Source organism: Manacus candei, unplaced genomic scaffold (assembly GCF_025592945.1).
Source record: "Manacus candei isolate 608988 ecotype Guabito, Panama unplaced genomic scaffold, ASM2559294v1 h1tg000084l, whole genome shotgun sequence".
Lineage (NCBI taxonomy): Eukaryota > Metazoa > Chordata > Aves > Passeriformes > Pipridae > Manacus > Manacus candei.
The window spans coordinates 4,349,968-4,373,648 of NW_026138132.1; the positions used below are offsets into that span (position 1 = coordinate 4,349,968).

The window sequence follows — 23,681 nt, forward strand, 5'->3', positions numbered from 1 at the left end:
CGAGCCCTCAGACAGGGGGCCGGGAGCGGAGCGCGCCGGGCATCGCCCGAGCGGCGTCGGGGCAGCCGGGGCAGAGCTGTGCGGGGAAGCGGGGCAGGAAGGTACTTTTATGGGGTTGTTCTCGGCCGCCCTCGGAGGGAGGAGGAAGTTCGTTGGCAAATCAAGCCCTGCCGAGCTGTTGCTCTTCGTGGGGGCATCAACCCCCGGCGCAGGATCCCCACGGGACCACCGGAGCTGGGGCTCAGCCCATCTCCTAAGCAAGCCCACCTTGGAAAAAAAAAGAGCCCTTCCTGGTCCAAAATGTCCCTCAAGCTGCCACGGAACTGGGATTTCAACCTGAAAATGGACGCTGCAAAAATAGGTACCTTCGGTGTCTCCTCGTGTCGGGGTCAGTGTGCAGGGATGGGGGCTGTGGGGGGTCTGTGGCCAAGCCCGGCTGCGATTGCAGCCGCGGCCTTGGAGGGGGGACCCGGCCCTCAGCTGCTGCCTTCGAGACAGTGGATGGTTCGCAGGTGATTTGCAAATGATTTGCAAGAAGTGATTTGCAAAGTTGTCCCCGAGGGCCGCTGAGGGAGCAGGGCCGGGGCTGCGGCTCGGTGGGGGGGGGGGGACAGGGAGACCTGGCAACGTGGGGCTGCTGCCCCTCCAAAATCCGGGCTCAGGGGGGTTTAAAGCACAGGGGCTCGTTCTGCTGGCCAAGCCTTGCAGGCCGAGGGGCAGCGGGACAGCACCGGCTGCAGGAAACAATCTCGGCCTGGCTCAGGGATCTGCGCCCACTCCGGCATCACTGCGTCCCTCTCGGGGGGCCAGGAGCCCTCTGACCCCATGGAACAGCCTCACGCTGGGATTCCCTGACCCACCTCCCGCCTCTGCCCAGGCTTTGCAGGGCTCTCATCCACCATCTCCAGCATGGGAACCACTTGGGAACCCCTTTGGGAAGGACTGTGAGATCCCTGTGTGGGCTCTGAGGCAGGGCCTGGTCTGGGGTCAAGCAGCCAGAGGGAGGGTTCGGGGTGAGGATGGGTTGGTCAAGGAAGGGGCGCAGGAGCCCAGCCTTGTGCACACACTGAGGCCAAGGCCCTCTGTGCTCCTGGCACTGGTGCCAAACTTGGCCCAGGCACACACTGGATTTCTCTCTGTGCAGAGGTTTGACCCAGCTGGTCTCTGCCGGGCTCTGCCTCCTCCCCACTGAGACAGATTCCAAGGCTGATCTGCCTGGATTTTCCTGCAAGGTTATTTCAATTTGTGCCCACTTTTCTGGGAGTGGCCAAACCCTTTCCTTCACACAGAGCCCCAGATGAAGGGGTGCAGCTCTGACTGGGCTGGAGACACCCAGTGATGGGCAGGATGAGACCTCAGGTGGCCCAGAAACTCAAGGAGGACAAAGAAATCCCCACACAGTTATCACCGAAGCATCCTGGACTCCTGCATTGCCCATTCCCAGGGTAATTCATACTTTTTTGCCCAGAGGCTGTGGAGAAATAGGTAAAGTCAATCAGCAGCTCAGAAAAAAAGGCCAGGGGACACCGAGCCTGCAGGGGAGTGAAGGGTGGAGATGGGACAGAAGCTTGAACTTGTGTTGGTACCAGGAATTTCTTTTTTTTCCAAGAAAATCTGCTTGTGATGAAATTCCTGGTGCTTTTTGCAGCCTCTAGCTGCTGTGAGCTGCTGGATGAGGGTGTCTGTTTGTATCTCCAGGGGTGCTGTGACTTTACTTGTGGAAATGTAAGGTCATATTTGCAAACATTTGCAATAATTGCAAATGAGCTGTCACTGCTGTCACTGGCTCCTCCTGGCTGTCCCTTCCTCATCCCCAGCCCTGGCAGTGGCACAGGCAGCTTTTGGAAGCCCCAGGACAGGGCACCAGCTCCTTCCTTGTGCTGAGGAAACTGCAAAGCTCTTTATGTCAATTGGGATTTCACTGTGAAACCTCCTGTGGCCCTTACACTGGTTTTTATTCCAAGTCCCCACTATCCTTCCTGCAGGGCAGGAGCAACAGGAGGGCAGGGGGGGCTCTTGCCCAGGACAGGGTTTGGAGCAGGAGCCAAATGTCCATGTGGGCACCAGGGTGGCACCTTCTGCCATTCCTCCTGCAAGTGCCCTCTGACAGGGCTCCTCTTTCTGGAGGGTGGGCAGCAGGACAAGGACACCCTGCTGTGGCCAGTCCCAGGGCTGGAGGGAGAGTGAGGATGTTTTGGAGGAAATATTCCACCTTAGAGGTGGTTGCCACAGGAAACGCTTTGGGGGCACCACGTTTGCTCTTGGTGGCTCCTTCCTGCCCCGTGAGAGTGCAGAGAAGAGCAGAGCTGAGGGTGCAGGGCTTGGCAGGGCAAGGAGAGCCTGGGAAAAAGCTTTGTGCCCACCCCACCTAAAATGTTGAGCTGGGCATCACAGCTGAGCTGGTTATCACAACTTAATTGGACATCACAGCTGAGCTGGTTATCACAACTTAATTGGACATCACACCTGAGCTGGGTGTCTCACCAGCCACAAAAGGCAGAGACATATAAAAGTGGTGAGGAAGGAGCCCCAGCCTTGGTGGTTCTGGTTCTGTGAGTGCAGAGAAGTTTCCACTGGGCAGAAAAGCCTCATTTTGTGCAAAGCCAAGGCCCAGAGCAGGGCCCTCCCCACGCCCCCGCTCGAGCCCTGAGGTGGGGCTGGGCAGTGACACTGCTGGGGAGGAGGTAAAAGTAGCAAAACTGCTCTTCTGGCCCTAAACGAGCCCAAAGTTCAGGCAGAGCTGCCTCGTGCAGAGGGAAAATACAGCCCCATGTTCACACGGGGGCACATGGATGGGCACAAACACAGCTAAGCCAGGGATAAGGCCAGGCCTCCAGCTGTACCTTGATCCTGGAAGGGCTGATTCTGAGGAAAAGGGACCCCAGGGGACCCCTCTGAACCCACAGTCCTGATGGACCTGGGAAAGGCTTCAAGGAGGGAGAAAATAAACCTGGTTTCCAGCAAGGATGGACAATTTAAGCTCCAGGCTGAGAGCAGGAGGGACCCCCAGGCAGCAGCACCCACTGGGTACTTCCTTTCCATCTGCAGACCCTGATGGGCTTAGAGGGAGGTTGATACCTCCCATAAAGGGTAGAAAACCATTGCATTTTTCATAGAAATCCCCAAATTTCTCCTTCCAAGCCTTGTGCTACTCGAGTATCAGCACTGCTGGGCTGAGCTCTTTGGGGAAGGCTGGACATGGGGGTGGATGGAGCAAATCCCTGATTCCCACCCGTGTGAGTTAAGGACCCTCTGAGTTGAACAGGTTCACTTTGGAATAAGCCCCCACAGGAGGCAAGCAGGGCCCTGAGGATCATTCCCCAAAATTCCTTCGTCCCCAGGAGTCGGCAGCAGCCACAGGACATGAAGGGATGTGATTTATGGAGGGGAGCGATGCTGCTCCTGAGCACTTTGCTGGGAATCACTAATATTTAGGAGATCTGAGTAATGCAGATGTTTTGGCAAGGAGCAGAGAAGGTGCCAGAGCTGGAGGAGCAATTTGGAAACCCCTCTAGGTTTTTCATCAGGGTAATCCCCAGTACCAGCATTTTTCCGGAGAGCTCACTGGCAGTTCCCTTTGGAAGGTCCCTGCTTCCAACCTCATTCTCTGCAGGACCACACTGAATGTGCAGCATCCTTGTGGCACTTTGAAGGCTGATTTTGGCATTCACAACCCTTTTTGGGATTTTTGGGGAGGTGATTTGCAATCCTGTGACAGGTTTGTAGTGGGGGGTGAGCTCAGAGTGCCTACCCAGGGTGAAGGGAAAACACAGGGGGTTTCTTGCTCTGGGGGATTTTGGAAGGGAAAGTGGGGACACACTTGAACTGCAGCACCCCCTGAAGCACCTGCCCTGCTTGGCCCTGGGGGCCAAGTGTTCTCAGGCTGGTGCTCCCTGGGGCTGTCTGTGCCATGTGCCATCTGCTCAGGTGTCCCCAACATCACAAGGCAATGACAGATATTTTGAAATTGCACTTTTTTCAGGTTCTCCTTTGCACTCAGGCCCAGGCCAGGATTCCTAGTGCTCATATCTAATGCAGCTCTTGCAGTTCTCTGCTCCACTGGCCAACATGGGGAGAAGAGGGTGTCCGGGGGCAGAGATTTCTCCATCCCACAGTGTCACACCCCTTCCCCCACAGCTCTGGCTGTGCCCAGATCTCCTCTGCCAGGAACCACCACGGGGCTCTGGGGCCCAAATCCTGCACAGTCCTCACCTGCAGGACCCAGCCAGGTGCCACCAGCCCCATTTTAGCAGGGGAGATGCAAAACCTCAGGAGATCACCGTGGGCAGAGGCCAGGGAAGCCCAATTCCCCTGGAGTCAGGAAATGGTTTTTGCCCTGCCATAAATGCTGGCTCTGCCCAGCTGGGTTGGCACTGGGGGGCTGCAGTGCCTGGTCCAGAGGCAAAAATCCCTTCTGGAAATGATCCCTCCCAAGGCATTTGCTGTCACAGAGGCACTGAGAGATGGCACAGGGTCCCTGGCACCAGTGGGGCTCATCTGTGCAAACAGGAGACAGGAACACTGCTCTGCCCAGTGGTAAATCCACACTGGCACTTTTGCCCTCCTTGGAGACTTTCCAGTCCCATAGTGTTGAGATCTTCCCCGCTGGGAACATCAGGTTCTCCCAGAGCAACTTCCAGGCAGTTTTTCCCAGCCCGGCCGGGTCACTCTGCTGGGGTGGGTAGGAAAAAACACAAACTCCCATTTAAAAAAAAACAAAACAAAACAAAAAACCCACCAAAAAAAAGCTAATGATTTTCTTCTCACTTGCAAGACAATTACTCCCACGCAGGAAAAAGGAAGCACAGGCTGACAGATAGTGCAGCCACTTCCTCTGAGCACTCAGCCAGTTTGCTCGGTGGGGCCGCGGGGCCGAGAGCTGCTCTCCCTGCCGGCGGCTTGTCCCCGGTGTCCCCCGTGTCCCCCCCACCCCCCGGCACTCCCCAGCACTCCCCCTGTCCCAGCCCAGCCCTCTGTGTCCCTGGCAGCCCGATCCAGGAGTGTGATGAGCGGGGACCCCCGCCCGGGCTCCCCCAGTGCCCTGGAGCGGCCCCTGAAGCTGGGCTGGCTCAAGAAGCAGCGCTCCATCGTCAAGAACTGGCAGCAGAGGTACTTCGTGCTCAAGGGCCAGCAGCTCTACTACTACAAGGATGAGGATGATGCCAAACCACAGGTAGGACGAGGCCACTGGGCTTTGCTGGTTCTCAAACTCCCCCTGTGTTGGGAAATTCAGGCTGAGAGAATTGGGGTTGTTCAGCCTGGAGAAGAGAAGCTTCAGGGTGACCTAATTGTGGCCTTCCAGTGCCTGAAGGGAGCCTGAAAGAAGGAGGGGGAAGGACTATTTACAAGGGTTTGAAGTGACAGGGCAAGGGGGAATGGCTTCAAACTGACAGAGACTAGATTTAGATTAGATATTAGGAAAAAAGTCTTCCCTGGGAGGGTGGGGAGGCCCTGGCACAGGTTGCCCAGAGAAGCTGTGGCTGCCCCAGCCCTGGAAGTGCCCAAGGCCAGGTTGGATGGGGCTTGGAGCAACCTGGGCTAGTGGAAGGTGTCCCTGCCCATGGCAGGGGGTTGAATGAGATGAGCTTTAAGGACCCTTCCAACCCAGACCATCCCATGATTCTATGATATGGTTTGGGATGGATCTAGAGTTGGGTATTAAAGGAGTTTTCTGCCTCTGGGCAGTAAGAGAGATGAAGGATCCTGATCAGGAACTTCATCTATTCTCTGAAATTCTTTGGATGCCTGCAAGCCCTGCCGAGGCCTGGATGCCCCTGTGCCCAAGAATTGGGGTGCTGGGAAAAAACAAACCAGTCAGCCACTGCAAAGCTGTTATCTTTTCCCAAGACAGGAGAAGGGAGCTGAGAAGACCTCACTTCCACACCGTTTCCCTGGCAGCAGGTGCAGCACTGGGTGCACAAGGGGATGGGAACTTTGGGAGAGGTTTTAGCCCTGCTCTTGATGGGAAAGGCACCTGACAGGATGCTTGTAGGGAAAAACCACTGGACTTCCAGCATAGCCTGGGTGTGAGGAAGAGCTCAGGGCAGGGCTGAGGGCTGGGCAGGGGCCAGCCCAGGGCAGCTGCTTCCATGGGACCTCCTGCCATGGGAGAGGCAGCTGGAAGGGAAGGAAATTCCTGTTTCTCTGGCCTGTGGGCTTGTATCCCAGCCCAGCTCCATCCTCAGTGGTGCAGGTGCTGCCCTGGCCCACCCTGCATGGCCAGAAACCTCCAGTGCCTTTTCCTCTGAGGGACAAGGCTGTAAACCAGCTGAGCAGGTTTCAGAGCAGTTCTGGTGCTTTTATGGGGTCCTCAGGAGAGCCCAACAAGCACCTGCTCCGCTGCACACAACTGGAGTGTGATCATTCACTGTGGCAGGATTTGAATGTCTGCACCAGTGCCCAAAGTCTGCAGCCCCCTCTGGCAACACCATCCCACCCTTGGACCCCTGGGAGCACCATCCCACCCTCGGCCCCTCCGGGCTCTGACAACCCTCTATCCACCCCATATAAACCATTTCTCAGGGAATGCATCACAGTACACCTGCCTGGAAGGAATCAAGTGGTTTCCCAAATTTATATGGATAACTTTTTAGTTTTTCATTTGTTTTATCCACATTGTAACTTGCTCTTTGAGCATCCACCACCTTTTCCTCGTTTGGAGAAATTCCAGGGAAAAGCAGTTTTCTGGAGGAAGTGTCACCAGGAGCAAAAGATAGAAAACATTCCTAAGGGGAAGGTGATCAGTGGATCCTCGGGGTGGAAGCACAGGGGGGATCCAGGTCCCATTTCTGGCTTTGCCCCATTTGAGGGTGATGGGGAGGAGGAGCCCCCTCCCCTGTAAATGGGATGTGGGAACAGAAAGTACTGGGAGAAGCTGATGGCTCTTCATGGCACTTTTGGCAGCTCTGGCTGTGACCCTGCGGCACCACCCTGAGGTAGTTTGAGCCCCTTTGATCCCATCAGTGATACTGATGGATCCATCAAAGATTCTGATGGATCCATCAAAGGTTCTGATGGATGCAGCTGCAGTTCAGGTTCTTGGAGTCTGAAATCACTGAGAAACTTCATTTCTGGGGCACAACCTCATTTCCTGCCCCGGGAGGCCTCCGGGACTGACTCAGCCCAGCCCCTCCACCAGCCCCCACAGCCAGGGGAGAGAAGGTCCAACAAAATGGCTGATTTCCACTTTAATTTTTGATTTCCCATCCCTTTTCTTCTTTTCCTCTGCTCCTCTCCTGCCAGCTTTGGGTTGGTTTTTGGGTTTAAGTGATGCTGTGTTAAAGGAACAGTTTTCCTGCTCCGTCACAGCAGAAAGAGGATCCTCTGTGGTTTTGCCAAGTCCCTTCTCCTTTGTTCTCTCTCCTTCCACTCCCAACAGGGGCTAAAAAAGCATGAGAATGGAGGAAAAAAAAAAAAGAAAGAGCAAAAGAAGCAGTTTTTTCATTCTGAGAATCACTTCATTGGAAAAACTGGCATTTAAGAAGTGGCCCTTATTGTTTGAAAAGCCATTCTAGTGTATATCTATCTATCTATCTATCTATCTATCTATCTATCTATCTATCTATCTATCTATCTATCTATCAAATATATGAAATATAGCTCCTGCAGCCTGTTTGAAAGCAGGAATTCTGCCCTCCTTGCTGACACACGTTTGTGTGGCCTTGCAGAGGTGGCACACAGGTATTTTCAGCTGCTGCTCTGCTCTGTCCTAGGGCTGCCTGTCCCTCCAGGGAAGCACCATCAAGGAGGTGGCCAGCAACCCAGAGGAAGGAGGGAAATTCATTTTCGAAATCATCCCAGGTGAGGAAGCCTCACTCCTCTTTGTTGCACACTTTTGGGCTGGACTGTTCACCCAAAATCATTTGGGCAAGTCTTTTTCCCCAGTCCTTTTGCTCCCACTTTTTTCCAAGGTCCCCACAGTGCTGTTTCCTGTGAAAATAAATATCTCAATATTCAGGGCCGGAGCAGGGCCCTGTGTCAGTGCCCATGTCCCATGGTGAGCAGGAGCCCTGCCAAGCTGCAAAGTGCAGCAGTTTCTGTTCCCTTCTTGCAGACCTTCCTCAGTGAAGTGTCAGAGCTCTGCTTCCTTCGCAGCCAGGGAGACGTTAACGGGGAAATCTGGAGCCAGAGGCATTTAGCAAAGAAAGCAGCACGAGTGTGTCTCCTCTCCTCTCCTCCAGTGCCCTCCATAAATGGTGCATAAATGTTATTTTTTGCAGGGGTGGCTGGAGACCAGCCCCGGGCAGGGCAGGACCCCTGTGTGCTCATGGCCAGCTCCCAGAGCGAGATGGAGGAGTGGGTCAAATCCATCCGGCGTGTGCTGGGCTCGGCCTCAGGAGGTAAAGGGGGGCAGGGCAGCTCTGGGAGGGGTGATCTCCTGCTGTCCTCTGGTCTGAAGCACTTCTGGGTGAGGATTTCAAAGCTGGGCTCACAAATCTTTGGCACTGGAAAAGGGAGCTGTGTCACTTGTGATGCCCTCAAAACCTGGAGCAGACCCTGGTGCTGGGGCTGCTGCAAACACAGGCAGTGCTGAGGAAAAGGCAGCTGAGCGTGAGTGAACATTTCTGGGCTGGTTTCATCTTCTTCTGCCGACTTCCTCATTGACTTACTGACCCTGAAAAAGTTGTTCTTGAAAACAACTCCCATTCAGGGATAAAAGTGTTGAAAAATCTTGCCTTTCACCAGCCAATTTCCTCACTTTGCTTTGCTTTTCTTCCAGCTTTTCTTGCTCACCCCAACCTTTCTGCCCCCATTTGCTCTCCAGCCTGCCTTGGCCACACACTCAGGCACCCTTCAGCCCCAGATCTTCTCTTCCAGTCCCAAGATCCTCTTCCAGACCCCCAGCCATGCAGTTATTCCATTATAAAATTGCAGTCAGGGAATTACAAAGCATGGATGGATCAGAAAGGATCACACTGTAAATTTGACACCACAGATGAAACCACAAAAGAAGCAGCAAAGGTCACTCCATCCACTTTTCCCATCAGGATGAACTATCCAGCCTTTTCCTATAAGGATTTTCTGCCTCTAAACTGAACCAGGCTGTGCCTCCCCCAGGGCAGCACCACCCAGTGAACTGAGGATTGTGAGCCAGAAATTTTCAGGGCATTGCCCCAGCTGGCTCTGATACTTAATAACAACTCCACATCTGATCCCTACTTGAACTTAGGAGGCTGTTGGTTCCTTCCAGAGAGATGAAGTGACTTTATAAGTCAGAAAATGTAATTTATAATAGCACAGACACCCCTGAGAACAGCAGAGAAGTCAGGGACTGTGGAGCTGCATTTTATGTGAATACCTGGGTTAACAGACCCCAAAACTCACACTTTAGGTTTTTGGCTTCAGTGTGAGCTGAGGCAACACGAGGTTTTAGAGCAACCCACTGTGCAGTGGAGGTTTTGGCAGCCCTGTGACCCAACTCACTGTGAGCTTGTTGCTCACCAAGAAGAAGAGAAGCTGCAGAGTGTGAAGAAACAGCAAAAGCATCTCCAGAATCTTGGAGGGTTTTGCAGGGCTGGTTGTCACCCTCTAACATTAGGGTGGTGTCCCCAGATTAACAAATCTGCCAGCCTGCAGTCAAATAACCAAATCATTATCAGCTACCAAAGCAGAGAGGAAAAAAAAAAGAAGATATTTGCTTTTCCTGTGCACAGTGTCAGGTTTATATTCTTTATTTAAAAGTGTAAGCGAGTGATAAGTGAAAAACTCCCATGACCAGGCAAGTGCTGACAGGCCTTGTGGTTCCAGATGAGGGTGTTTACCTGCTTTTTCCTGGGCTGCAGGATGCACAGGAATTAGTTCAGCCTTCAGAGCACAAAGTGAACACATCAAGGCACTGCTGGGGCACAAATGTGATAGAGGACCAGAGGACCATGTGCCATTAATATCCCAGAGCCACTTGGAGCTGGGATCTGTCTGCTCATGGCCCAGGCTCTGAGGAGGAAGAGCTGGGTTGAAGGCTGCTGCCTTCCCACCACCCAATGCTCCCTTTGCTGGGAGTTCAGGAGGAAAAAGCCATTTCTCCAAAGGAAAGGTACCACCCCCTGTGGAACTCTGTTCCTTTGCACAGGGGAGTTTCTGGAGGGGAAGAGGGAAAAAGAGCAACTGGATCAGTGAGACTTCCATCTCCAAATCCCTTCAAGGATCCCTTCTTATTTCTGTGCTTTTTATACCTTGCCTTCCCTCCCTGTGCCTTGCTCCTGTCTCCTTCTGTATCAGGACCCTGCTTCTAGGCAGGCAAAACCCAAGGCTCACTGCCTGGCTTTAATTGTTTCAAGAACTGTGAATTATTCGGAGGAGGAACAAGGTTTTGTTTCGCTGTCGTTTCTTTGGGAAAAAAGTTCTGCTTTCTGTGGAACTTCGTCTCAGCAAAGACTTTTCCAGAAACTTCCCTGGGTTTGAGTGTAGGTTTAAAAAGTTTGCAGGCACTTGGTGTGTCCTGTGCTGTCAGAGCAGCAGGTGCTGCTGGAGCACTTGCAGGGACCCCCTTGGGTGGGTGCTGAGCCTTTAAGCTGAGCTTTGGGGCTCCTCTGACGAGCCTTGGGCTGAGCTTTGGGCCCCTCTGACCGTGTGTCCTCTCGCCAGCGGTGTTTGGGCAGCGCCTGGCAGAGACCATGGCCTACGAGCAGAAGTTTGGGCAGCCCCAGGTGCCCATCCTGGTGCAGAAATGTGCCGAGTTCATCCGGGAGCACGGGCTGAGCGAGGAGGGGATTTTCCGCCTGCCCGGCCAGGACAACCTGGTCAAACAGCTCCGGGACGCCTTCGACGCCGGGGAGAGGCCGTCCTTCGACAGGTAACGCTGCCTTCCCCCTCTCCTGCTCCCAAATCCCGGGAAAAAGCAGCCAGTCTGACCCCCCTGCATGCCCTGCAGGAAACCTGGACCCTCCAGAAGGGCTTGACCAGGAGACAGGATTCAGCAGAAACCACGAAGGGAGGCACAGGCAGAGTCAGGGGCTGCTGAGATGAGATTCATGGAAATAAAGGAAAGCATTTACAGAATCACAGGATGTGCTGAGCTGGAAGGGACCCACAAGGATCATGGAGTCCAATCCTTAGCCCTGCACAGGGCAGCAATTAGGATTTGCAGGAGCAGCCAAGGAAGGAGCAAAGGGAAGAGCCTGCACTGCCCATCAGCTGAGGGTTTAGAGAAAGCAGAGCAAGGAGAGGATCCTAAATGAGTTCAGAGAACACCCCGATGCACAGCAGAAGTTATTCCTCTCCCTGCCAGCCCACAGCCATGATATTTTCCTCCTACTGCTTTTCCCTACACCACACAGAGATGTGAGAGATTTTTGCTGCTGCAAGGCAGGTCAGGCCCCCCTGACCCTCTTCCTCTGCAGGGCCGAGAGGAAATGGAGAATTCCCTGAATCTGGGAGAGCTGCCTGTCCCTGCTCATGGGTCTTGGAGAGGCTTTGGAGAGAGACATTTGCAACTGCTACCTCTGCTATGGCCTGTGCAAAGTGAGAGGAGGAGGGTAAAGCCCTGGTGCTTCCTTTCCCAAAGGGATCCCAAAGGGATGCAGCTGCCCCTCAGGTGCCTCCCTGTCTCCAAGGGAGTTTCCCACCTACCCCACGTGAACGCCTTGAGTTTGGCCTCAATTCCATAAGGAATTCCATCCCTCAGTTCCCACCCTGTCCTGTTCACCTGTGCTGGGGTTTCACCTGGCAGTTTGTGCTGGTGAAATCCATGATCCCGGACCTGCAATAATGGAAAAGTGGGTCCTGCCTTTTCATGGCACCAAAAGCGAGGGTTTGGGCTCAATTCCTGCCTTGTCCTGCCCACCAGACCCGAGACAAGGAGTGCCCAGGCTGCTGCTGTGTGTGAGGGTGACACTGGCCATGGGGATGCCCCACCGGGGCAGAATTTGGGAGCTGCTCCCTGTGCCAACACCTGAGCTCTGAGAGCTGCCAGCAAGACCTGGGATGTTGGTGGGAGGGGAGCCCCAAACCCAGGAGCTTCCCTGGATTTTTGTGCAAAACACCTTGTTTAAGTGGTGTGCAGGGGCCTGCTCTGTCTGTTCACCTGTCCCTACCATAAAACTTTTCCTGCTTTAATCCAGTTTTGTTAGGAGAAATCCCAGCACCTTGACCTAAATCCCCCCTGCAAGTCAAAGCTGGGGAGGGAAAACATCCCACCAGTGGCTTTGCAGCTGAATGTTTCTCACTTCCTGGGCACTCAGCCTGTTCCTGTTGGAACCTGTGGGAAGGTGAAGCCTTTTTCCAATTTTTGCAGAACTTTTGCAGCAGGGCCTGGCCAGGGAGCTCAGCCCTTTCCCAGCACCTTGTGACGTCGCCCCTGTCCCACAGGGCTGGGAATGACATCCCAGGGTGGTCCCAGGAGGACTGCAATCCCCTGGCACCTCAACCAAAACATTTTCCCGGTGAGGAGGAAAGCAAATAACAGAGTTTAGAGTGACCTGAGTGCAGCAAGGGGTTGGCTCAACCTTCTGTGCTGCCTGTTTGGGTTTTCACGGGCACACTCACCCTGGATTGAGTGGGGAGTGTTAGAAAACTGTTGTTGCAGTCCAGGCACCTGGGATGACTAAATCGTGTGTATTGGTAGGCCCTACAAAAATATAGCTCTGAAAAAATGCCTTCATGTTTATGTGCATTTGTAAAAATAATGGTGTTTTAGACCCCAAACCAATCCTAAAAATAACTGACCTGGGGGATTTTTGCTCGAAGTTTAGAACAGTTTAGTGACTTCAAGGTGGGTCAGATTAGAGGCTTCTGATCTTGACAGTGTCCTTTTGACATAATTTCAACTCCAGGGGCTGCAAAGCTGCAAACAACTGTCCCAGCAGAACAGCCCCAGTAACTGCTGCTGGTCTGAGACAGGATCTGAAGCCCCACAGTGGGAACTGTGGCCAAACATGGAGTGCCAGGATGGGCACACAAACCCTCCAGAGCCCAGTGTGGGCTGGGATGGCTTTACTTGAAGGAGTGGGAAGGTGGGACAAGGGTTTTGCTTACTTTTTCTTGGTTTTTTTTATCATTTGACTGCAGCAACAAGATCCAGTGTAGAACTGCAGATATTCAGCTCCCATTCATTAAATAACGTGGCTTCAGAGCTGTCCAGTGGGTGAAGAAAAGTGATTTTAGGTTTAGAGTGTGAAGGGGAGAGATGGAGACAGCAGTATCTGACCAGGAGAGGAGCCTGTGTCGTGCCAGGGGCAGCTGCTGCTGCCTTGGCTCCTGCTTTGCCCAAAATCGTGGTGGAGCAGCCAAGGAAAGGGACTGTGCCAGGGCCCAGGGGCAGGGAAGGGCAGCTGGGAGAGCTGAGGCAGTGACTGTGCCTGCTCAGAACTCAGTCTTGGGAGAGAACAGGAGCCCTTTTACTGAATTTCTGGCTATCCCAGCTCAGACACTGGGACCTATCAGACCCATGGGAGTGAAAACCTCCACCAAGCCTTTACTCTCCTGCCAGCTGGGGCCATTCCCTGGCTCGGGGTGCCCTCCCCATTTACATCTCCCCGTGTCCACATCTGTGCATGGAGCTCAAACGGAGCCACGGGCAGGGTTTGCTCCCCTGCTGGGGCCTTCTGGGGCTGAGTGTCACCTGAGGGCCCCTTTGCACCTTGCAGGGACACGGATGTTCACACTGTGGCCTCCCTGTTCAAGCTGTACCTGCGGGAGCTGCCGGAGCCCGTCGTGCCCTGGGCGCAGTACGAGGATTTCCTGCTCTGTGGGCAGGCACTGGATGCTGATGAGACAAAGGTAGAGATGTTTCTGTTTTGCTCCTTCTGGCCTCAAAACCAGCTGTGTCTCATACCCAGGGCTTTGTGCTCCCTACGGAACTTCTCCGTGTCCATGCTTGGTCTGATGGAGAAATGTGACTTCCAAGGAGAGCAAATGACAAGAGAACCATAACATCACGGAGTTATTAAGATTGGAAAAGACTTGTAATATCATCAAGTCCAACCATCAACCAGCACCACCACGTTCACCACTAAACCACGTCCTCACGTGCCACATCCATGTGTTTTTTGAACACTCCCAGGGATGGGGACTGGGAATCACCAGGAGGCAGGAGCATACAAGGGTGGATGGAGTGACCAAGAGCTGTTCTTGAGTCCATGTATATCTGTGAATCTTTCTAGAGCTGTTTCTTTACTTGCCTTTAGGGCCATCAGGAGCTCCTGAAGCAACTGTCTCTCCTTCCCCGAGACAACTACAACCTCCTCAGCTACATCTGCAGGTCAGTGCTGTGCACAAGGTGTGGACAGCTCAGATTTGGTCTTGGGGACCAGAATTGTCACCCCAAAGGCCAAAGCTGCCTCCTCCAGGCAGAGTCTTCTAAAGCCATGGTTTGGTTCCCATTGAGTGACCAGATCCTGACTTCTGCAGAGGGAGAGTTTCAGGCACAGGGATAAACACCTCAACAGTGCTTGAGCATAAATCACTACCCTAAAACTCACTTAAAAATCCCTGAGAATTAAAATCAGGTGCAGTTTTTCTGGACAAAACCTGGTGCACCAAAACCTCTGGGTTTCACCCCCCCTGGGTGGGTTTATTCTGAGGTTTATTGGGGGTTTCCCTTCCTTTTTGGTTTGTTTTGGAGGTGAGCAGCTCATCACATGGTGAGTTTTATTCTGATACCAGTAAGACCCAGCTCCAGTTCGCTGTTCTAAGGTGAACTGTTTCTGTCCTTGTGACTGAGAGGAAGAGCTGAAGGATCAGATAAAATCAGGATTTATACCAATGGGTGTGTAAGGCTTTTTGCAACCTTCCTCCTCTGATGGGAAATATTTACCCCTGAATTCTGGCAGGTTTCTACACGAAATACAGTTGAACTCCAGTGTCAACAAGATGAGTGTGGATAACCTGGCAACAGTGATCGGAGTGAACCTCATCAGACCCCAGATAGAGGATCCTGCAACTATTATGAGAGGTAAGAGGGACTCCTGGGATAATTGGTGTAGGAGCACCTGGCATGCTGGAATACTCAGGTGCATCCACAATCTTGAAACTGCAATTTTTCTATGGATGGACCAATGGATATCAGCCAGAAACGGGCCTGGGCACAGACAGAACAGCAGAGCAGAGTAAAGCCATGTGTAAGTGGCTGTAAAGGTGGTGATGGTGACAAAAACCTGTTTGGAGTTACACTCTTTGTTCTGTCCAGAGAGCTCAAACAATTCAGGAATTTGGTGAGGTCATTTCTGTTGCTTAGAGCAGGAAGGTGTCAAGTTCTTCTGAGAGAAACAAAGGAAACACAGAGAAATTAGTTTTTAGCTGAGCCAAACTGTAACCCCGTGGGCAGGGACAGATGTAACAGAGCTGATAAAAGAAGTTATAAGGCCAAAGGCTGCTTTATTCTACAGACTTCACATGCAAATTATCCAGATATTCATACACCCCAAACCTGGGCTTGGCTGTTGAGCCAAAGGGGAACACATTGTGGCCTGGTGCAGCTGAGCAGACTCACAGCTTGGTTGCTCCATATCCTACTCCTGCTATTAATATATATATATAAAAATAATGTCTAAATATTAATATTTATAATTACATAATAATATATTATAAATATGGTATATTTATAATTATACTAATAAATATATTAATAGGTTGATATAGAATAAAAGGCAATATAAAAATCCCTCCCTTTATTTGTCTTTATGATCCTGCTCCTTGTCTTCACCTGCAGCTCCATTTTAGACACCGAAAGCCCAACCAGAACACCCCAGTGTGGGTGAAGGAATCCCTTTGTGTTGGGTTTGTCCCTGACAATCTCTCATCCCTCCAGGCACTCCCCGGGTGCAGAAGGTGATGACTGTGATGATCAGTGACCACGAAAACCTCTTCCCCCTGTCCAAGGATGTGCCACTCTCCCCACCTGCCCCCAAAAATGACAAGAAAGCCCCTGTCCCTCGCAGCTCCGTGGGCTGGGGGGCTGCAGAGGACCCTGCCGTGCCCAGGGCCGTGATCCAGAGGCGAATGGTAAGGACAGATCCCCAGGGAAACAATCACACCCATGTTTATTGAACGTGTGATTAGTTATTATGGGCTCTGACAGGTCAGAGAGCCACTAAAAGCACTTGTTGTTAAAAGGGGGAAGAGCTGTATCTGTCAGCTCTGGAATATTTACATCAGGAAAATGATGTAGGTAAACTTTCCACTTTCCTGTGGAAAATCTACTATTCTGAGAAAAATGAAAATTCCCAATGCTTTTCATCTAAACAGCTGAACAGACGAAACCTTTTCAGTTCGGGCTGGTGAAGGCAAAGCACTGAGGATTAAAGGCTTTTCTCAGAAGAAATCTCTGCAAAAAGTTCTTTTTAATGGGAAACAGGGTCCAGTCTAAAATAATTTTAATGGAAAACTGTGGCTGTGTTCAAATGTGCCCTTTGGAAATCTTGCAGTGCCAGCAGTGGCTACAACCTGCCTGCTGCCAGGGCAGGGCCAGCCTCTCCTAATGCCATGCTCTACTTTCCAGAGGGATGACCCGAATTCCAGCGACGCCCCTGGACCAGCTGCGAGCTCAAGTGCCCCCAGGGAAGATAAGGAGCCCAAAGATACCCTGGGAATGTGGAAAATGCAGCCAAGGAAAAGAACTCAGACTTTACCTAACAGGAAGTCCTTCCTGGCAGCGGCCGCTCCGGGGGACAAAGGCAGCCCGGAGAAAAGGGATGTCTTTGCCAGTGACTTTTGGAAGAGCTCCCCCGGGAGCAGCTCCCGCTCCGTGGTCCCCGATGGACACAAGAGAACGTTGTCTCACGATCTTTTTAAGCTGCTCGACCTCCACCGGGCAGCGACCTGCGACAGCATTCCGCCCTCCCCGCCGGAGAGCGGGGACGGCAGCGGCTCCAGCCCCAGCCCCTCCGGCAGCATCTCCGACAGGGAATTCCTGCCCTGCCCCAGCCCCAGCAACGAGCCAAAGGAACCAGCCAGTCCCGCCGCTGAGGTGCCCAAGCCTGATCAGGAGAGCAGGGAGTTCCTGCAACACATGGTCCTTCGGCTGGAAAAAGAGATGGAAGCACAGAAAAATGACTACGAGGAACAAATCAAGAGGTAACTCCCTGCAGGGAGCTGCTTTCTGGGGAGCAGGAAATCTGCAGCTCGGGTGATGACAGCAAATATTGCCCAGATTTATGTACCAATAATATTATACAGTATGCAAGAGTAATGATTAATGCTAAAGTACAGTATTTAGTAGGCTCTCTAAAAATCATTGTACTGTGTCTACTGTACTGTCATGACATAGTTGCTAATGTTAAATTACCACAATATTAATACTTTATGTTTCTTATCACATCATTGTATGGCACTGCAATGCTCCTGCCATAATCAAACTGCCATAATTCCTGTTATTACCTTAATCTTTACCATCATGCTCTCCAGAGTTCAGTAGTAGCATTATGACACTGTTAGTTGTAACCATCATATAGTGATTATATTGTCACTGTTATCACAGGATCAATACACATATTGACTTATTGCATCATTTTATGTGGCTATTGAGGGAATCAGGGCAGGACCTTTGGCTTGTTTTATTCCTTAATGACACAGAGGTCGGACTCCTTCAGAGCCAAATGATGGTTTTCCAGCACTTTTCTGATCCAATCCTTTCATGCTCCATTTTTCTTTGCAGTCTCCAGAAGGAAAACTACGAAGTCTGGGCCAAAGTGGTGAGGCTGAACCAGGACATTGAGAAGGAGAAGAAGAAGTCTGAGGAGCTGGAGCTGAAGTTGATGAACGTGGAGCGCTCGCGGGAGGAAGTGGAGAAGAAAAACAAGAAGCTTGAGGAGGAGATAAAAAAATTAAGTAAACCCACAGGCAAAACTGATGCCAAAACCAACTAGGAGGAGACACCCAGCTTTGCACAGGCACAAAATGCAGCTGCACAAATCCACAGGAATTTCCAAGCAGGTTCAGAGCCAGGGACTTGTATTGTCCAGTGTCTTGCTGCCGACCACGGGCCCATTTGGAGGGAGGAGTCCAGAGTTTAGAGGCTGGTTAATGCTCTGAAAATGGAACTTTCCAAAATATCCTTTAGCTTTTTCTGGTGTGTTTATCTCAACTCCTCTTTCAGCTGCTCAAGTTACCTGGAGAACAGGCCAATACTTCCTGCTGCTCAGTCAGAATGCCTTGCACGTGGGAGTTTGGGTGAGGGACACGTTTTGCCTTTACAGAAAGAAATCCCTCCTCCAGCCCCCTGGTGCCTTGCTGGAGATCCCCACCGTGCAAAACATCCATGAATCCTGGATCCAGGGAAACAGAGGAGCCCCAGGGTCCAGGATGGCACAGCCCATTGCCTGGTGGGCTGCAAATGCTTCAGCACCTCAGCTGAGGTGTTCATGTTGATTCCCCAGCTGGTTATTGCTCTTATAGAGCAGGACAAGCCCAAAGAGCTCCTCAGGTCAATCAGAGATCTGCAGAATCACCTGCTGTGATCATCAACACCAAGGCTCCAGCTGGAAAATCCCAATATCACAGAAACCTCTTCAGTTCAGAGGCTGTTCAGGTATTTGAAGTTGCTGTTCCCACATGCACAGAAATCCAGCAGAGCTGACAAAGCTTTGGAGAGCACTTTCACACACCCCTACTCGGAGATCTTTGTGCAGAGGGAGTCCATCAGCAACTTTCCAGCACAGAAAATGGGGCTGCTACAATTTCCCTGATGGGCAGTTTTCAAGGAATGACAGATCTGGATTTATTTACTGCCCCTGCTTTGGTTTCTCATTGTTTCTATAGCACAGAATAGGATTTCCTCAGCCAGCTGGTGAAGACCTGGGTTTGCACCCCAACCATGATGTTGGGGCTCTCCCCAGCACCTACTGCCACCACCATAAAGACAAACTGGACCCAAAAATCCCATTGTGACTATTTATGACCTTGTCTGCTTCTTCCCACCCCTGCCAGCAAGTCGTGGTTCCAGCAGTACCACAGTGTTGCCAGAGCTTTTTGGGGGAGGAAAGAAAAATAGCAGGACTGAAGAAAACCTTTCACTCCCCATTTATGTTGAGAAGGGGGAAGAGCAACACCCAGGCTCAGCTCAGCACAGAGCCTTTGTGGGGATGGAAAGGAGAAAACCATGGAGACTTGCAGGAGTTTTCAAGCAGGACCAACCACGTGTGTCTGTGCCAGGCACAGGGAGGTGAATCCCAAAATACTGGATTCATGCTACTGAGGCCTTGGCTTTGATGAGGCAAAATTATGTTCAAGACAGGCTGTAGAGCTGTCTGACAGAGCCTGGGGAGGAAAAAGAACTGTTGAGAGGAAGGGACACAGAGGAAACTGTGTGAAACAAAGGGAGATGGGAGTGGGAAAACATTGTTGGAGAATAAAAGTCAATATTGGGTATAAAGCACTTGCTTCTCTCAGCCTTGCTGGGGGTGGGGTGGTCTTGTTTAGCCCTAAGACTGAGCCCAGACTCAGTCTCAGACTTAGATTCAGTTTGGTGCATTGAACCCACCTTTGCTCAGCTGTGGGTATAAAGTTCTGGTGAAGGAGAGGTTTGTGAAAGTCGAGCTGCATTTAAAAATCCAACCCATAGATAACTCATTGGACCTATAGATACTGATTCTGGGTGTCCTTCCTTTCCATGGGATCCCCAGAGACTACACAGCTCCTCACTGCCCTGCCTACAAACCTTCACACCATGGAATTGAACCTTCTGGAGGCCTGTGTGGGCAAAATGTACAAAATCCCAGTGCCTTCCCAAGGATCCACAGCCAAGGTCCTCTGCTCTTCCCAGGGATCAAATCTGAGTTCCAAAGGTTTCAAACTTGAGTATAAGGTTTCAAATCTGATTAAAATTTTTCAAATCTCAGTCCTAGTGATGTGAAATCTCAGTGAGGATCTCAGTAGCCCCCAGCATTGGACCAGCAGGCCTGGGTGTGCTGGTGCAGAGCTCCACAGCTTTTCAGAGGGATGGGCATCGTGGAGAAGGGCCCCAGGGAGGGCAGGGTAGCCTCCACCAGGCTTAGCCACCTTCCAGGGTGAGCTCCCCAACCCTCCCCTTCCCCACCACCTGCATATATCCCACACTCCACAGCATCCTGAGTTGCCTCCTAAAGTCTCTTTCCTCCTCCACTGGTGCTGCAAGTCAAAGTCCCCCCATGGGACCCACGACCTCCTGACACTCAAATCAAGGGGTTTCCAAAGTGTCTGCCACCATTTCAGAGCAGCTGCTCCCCTTCACTAGTCCTTTCTGTGATTTCAGATGACCTTGACAGAGCTGCTTCAGTGTTTAATTTAATTTTTTACCTTTGCAAGAGACTCATCACGAATCTGAGCATGAGGCTCAGGAGTCACTAGGGAGAAACTTCTCCCTTGGATGTAGGAGAAACTCTCTGAACATCTGGGCTGGAAATGCCACACGCTCCTTTCTGCAGAGATCAAAAGTGTGAAGAGGCAAATAATTCCTTCACAGCAGATTGTAATGACGTGCAAAGGCTTGGCTGAGGCTCAAAGGCCTCCATGATTAGGACAAGTGCACGTTATTTTAGTATAAACTGTGCATTCCACCACTTCCGCTGCAGAGGCCAAACAACCTCGTGGCTGTTTCTGAAGATCAGAGTGACTTCTTTGAAGATATTCCACCCATTAACATTTGGAGTGTTTATAGAGGTCATCTTTAAAAGATAGACTTTGCAATGGAGGTCGGGTGGGCTGGAAATTCCTCAGTGCCTGGAGGGAGGAACAGACACGGACACCTTGTGAGCTGGGGGCTGTAAGATAAGGAGGATGTTCCTTTTGTTTTAAAAGTGAGCTTTTTCCTGAGAGAGAACCATGGATGTGCCCATGCCAGAGCTGTGAAACTACATCCTTTCCTTCCCTGAAGGAGACTCCTCTCTGCTCAGCCCAGAGCACTGTGTCTGAACACTGAACACTGGCACTGCCCAAATCCTACTCTGGATTTTAAGCACTTCCACATCTTCTGTGGAGACACCACAATATGAGACCCCTGAAAACTGATCGATGCACAACTTATATTTCCTACCTCCTTTTTTTCCCTGCAGCCAAGCCATGAAGCTTTTTGGGGAAGAAGCAGCAGAGAAAGTGTCTCCTGCACCTGCAGCAGGGGTTGCTGCTCCTCTGTGCTGCGAGGGGCAATGTAAACTCATGGAGGGCTGTTTGGTGGCTTCTCAGCTCAGCAGGATTTGGACTTTGATTCTGGATCCTCTAGAAAATCTGAAGTTACTACTGTCATGTAAAGGCACAACAGACTGTCAACAATAAAGAATAAAGAATAAATCCTATAGAAAGGTCCTTTTCAACCCTATCCTGGGCACTGTGGGCTTGGAAACTGCCAGAAGGGCAGTTTTTCACCCCCTTAACCCTCAGTGCACAACCTGAGGACACCCAGAACATCACCAAGGTGACAACCCATGAATCAGACTGAGGATTTTCCTCTCCCTTTAAATGTGATACAACTTTCCAAATTAGAGCCATTAAACCACAGACCTCAGTGCATGTAAAACTGTTCAATCGTGCATTTTGGGGTGAAAATATGACACCTTTTGGGCTATAGTTTCAGTCCTTTCACTGTTTAGGATTATTTGTGTTAGAGCAGAAAATCTGTTTTGCTCTTCTCAGGTATTTACTGAATTAATTTAGGAATTCACTTAGTTGTATCCAAGGGTTTGGAAGGCGTGAGAGGCAAGAAAATAAAATTATCCTTCCCACATTATTCTCTCCGGATCCCGAGCCAGCCCCACTCATTCTGCCTTATCCCCTCATATTTATCAAAGTTGCATTTTTGGCATGAGGGAACTTTCCTTTTTTAGCCTGGCCACTGCTCAGAGGAGCACGTTGCTGGGGGAGGCGAGGTGGACGTGCGGGAAGTGTCCGGCCATTCCTGAGGGGGGATTGTCCCAGCCCGGAGCTTGTCCAGCCCCAGGAGCAGTGGGAACATGTTGTTCCCCGTGGCAATTCCAGAGTGATCAGTCTGTCCTTCCTTTACATGGGAGCTGAAAGATACCCCCAGACCAGGCTGCTTCTGAGAAGAAAATAGTGCCAAAGTGAATGTATGGATAACTGTTCACCCAGGTGGGGAGAAAAAATGTCCCAAACTCTGGGAGCAGTCCCACTGTCCCGCTTTCCCTGTGTTTTCCTGCCACCTTGCTGCAGCACAGGGATGCCACAGAGTCCAAATGACCTGGAGGAAAAATAACCTGGGAAAAAGCAGCATCCTGGTAATGCAGGAGGAAGCAGCCATGGTAGCAGGGACAAGAGTTGTCCAAATAAGAACTTCTTTGAAGAAAATCCTCATCAGTTCTAGTCCCCCAAAACCCTGCAAGTTTAGGAATTCTGAGTTGCTCAAGCTGGGAGATACCTTGAGCATTTGCATGGTGAATAATGCACAGAGGCCCCAGCTGGGACAGCTTCTTCCCTGGATAATTCATGTTGCCAAAAGCTCACCACATGCATTGTCCCCACCAAGAATAGTTCACCGAGTGTTTTCCTTTGCAAGAGTTTTCTCAGGAGATATTTCCCATAACCAGAAGTGCTCAGTGGTCAACTGGGAATCAGGTTTCTTAAGAAATGAGGTTTCTTAAGAAATAAGGTTTGTAACTTCAGCTGAATACAGAGGGACGAACTGGGTGTGATCTCCCTGGCTGTGGGCAGCAGGGCCCTCGGTGGCACTGCCACAGCAGGACTGCAGGGTGTGCTCGACCTTCAGCAAACACCAGAGCCCTCAGCAAGCCGAACAGCCCAGCGAGCAGAGAGCTGGGTGGGAAGGAAATATCCTCTTTATCCCGAGCCCATGATGTGGGGAAGCCTCACAAAAAGCCCTTTTCATGCCTAACCCTGTCCAAAATGCCTCCCTGTGCCCAGAGCACCCTGGTGAGCCCTGCCCAGCCCAGGGCACCGACGCTGCCGGCGCCGTCAGCGGCCGCTGCTGTGGGCGGTGAAAATTTGCTTTATCACGTGTAAAAGCACTGTGATATTTCAGCTCTTCTCACACAGCGTGCTGATAACGGGGATGGGGACAGGGCAGCAGGAATCTCACCAGCTGGCCCAAATGTTTGCTGCATCCAGGGAGCTGTTTCCAAGCGGGTGGGTTCCCAAAGCAGCCAGGGAGGCAGAGGCCAGGCTTTGACCTCTTATTAACAAAACAAGCGTCAGTTTGGCACCTGCTCTCTGAGCATGTGAGAGGTAAATCTTTCCTTTCCCCACAGCACTGCCTTGTTTCCTTCCTCATCTCCCTGATAAAGGCTGGCACAGGCTACCATCCAGCCTGAGAGTCTCCCCTTGCCCTCCATGTGCTCTGGATGAGATCCACACTCAACCCCGAGGGCCATTGGCAGTTTTGAGTCTTCTCAGTGACACCTTTACCCTGTGTGTCCCCTCCTGGGGCTCAGAGGGTGGATTTTTGGATGCTGCTAAGTGTTGCCTTCACATGCATCCAACATTTCTGATGCCACTAGAACTCTAGTGCTCATTTTAGGTGCTGAGCTCTGTGGAAATGCCATTCCAAAAGGAGTCAGGAGGTCAGCCAAGCACCCCAAGGACAGTTGTTCCCAACATGACAGCTACAGACAGCGAAAGGTCAAAATGTCCACTGGAAACTGGAGTGTTGTCACACCCTGGGAAGGGATGGTTCCATTAGGGGAGTGGGAACATCCTGCTCCTTCACTGTATTCCTCCTATCCAGTGTAAAGAAAGCTCCGTGAAGTCTGAAATGGGGATAAATCCCATTTACAGTTTGCAGAAGGCATGTTTAGAAACTCATT

At 51.5% G+C, this 23,681-nt stretch overlaps 1 protein-coding gene across 2 annotated transcripts; it reads left to right on the forward strand.

Annotated features, from left to right (window-relative positions):
- Positions 1-21,462, forward strand: ARHGAP25 (Rho GTPase activating protein 25). Of its 2 annotated transcripts, none has more exons than XM_051811844.1 (11): positions 1-512; positions 4,989-5,173; positions 7,713-7,800; positions 8,220-8,339; positions 10,585-10,792; positions 13,584-13,716; positions 14,124-14,197; positions 14,769-14,890; positions 15,746-15,939; positions 16,436-17,010; positions 17,591-21,462. In XM_051811844.1, exons 2-11 carry the CDS (start codon positions 5,006-5,008, stop codon positions 17,799-17,801), a joined length of 1,893 nt encoding a protein of 630 aa, XP_051667804.1. In that variant the 5' UTR covers positions 1-512; positions 4,989-5,005; the 3' UTR covers positions 17,802-21,462. The 2 variants fall into 2 exon arrangements, with proteins under 2 accessions (XP_051667804.1, XP_051667803.1); XM_051811843.1 differs by having other exon boundaries at positions 1-361.
- Positions 21,463-23,681: the final 2,219 nt, after the last annotated feature.

Coding starts and splice junctions, on each gene's coding strand:
- ARHGAP25 (XM_051811843.1), top strand. CDS start 301: ATGTCCCTCAAGCTGCCACGGAACTGGGATTTCAACCTGAAAATGGAC. Junction 10,793..13,583: donor GAGAGGCCGTCCTTCGACAG/GTAACGCTGCCT, acceptor TGCACCTTGCAG/GGACACGGATGTTCACACTG. Junction 14,891..15,745: donor TCCTGCAACTATTATGAGAG/GTAAGAGGGACT, acceptor TCATCCCTCCAG/GCACTCCCCGGGTGCAGAAG.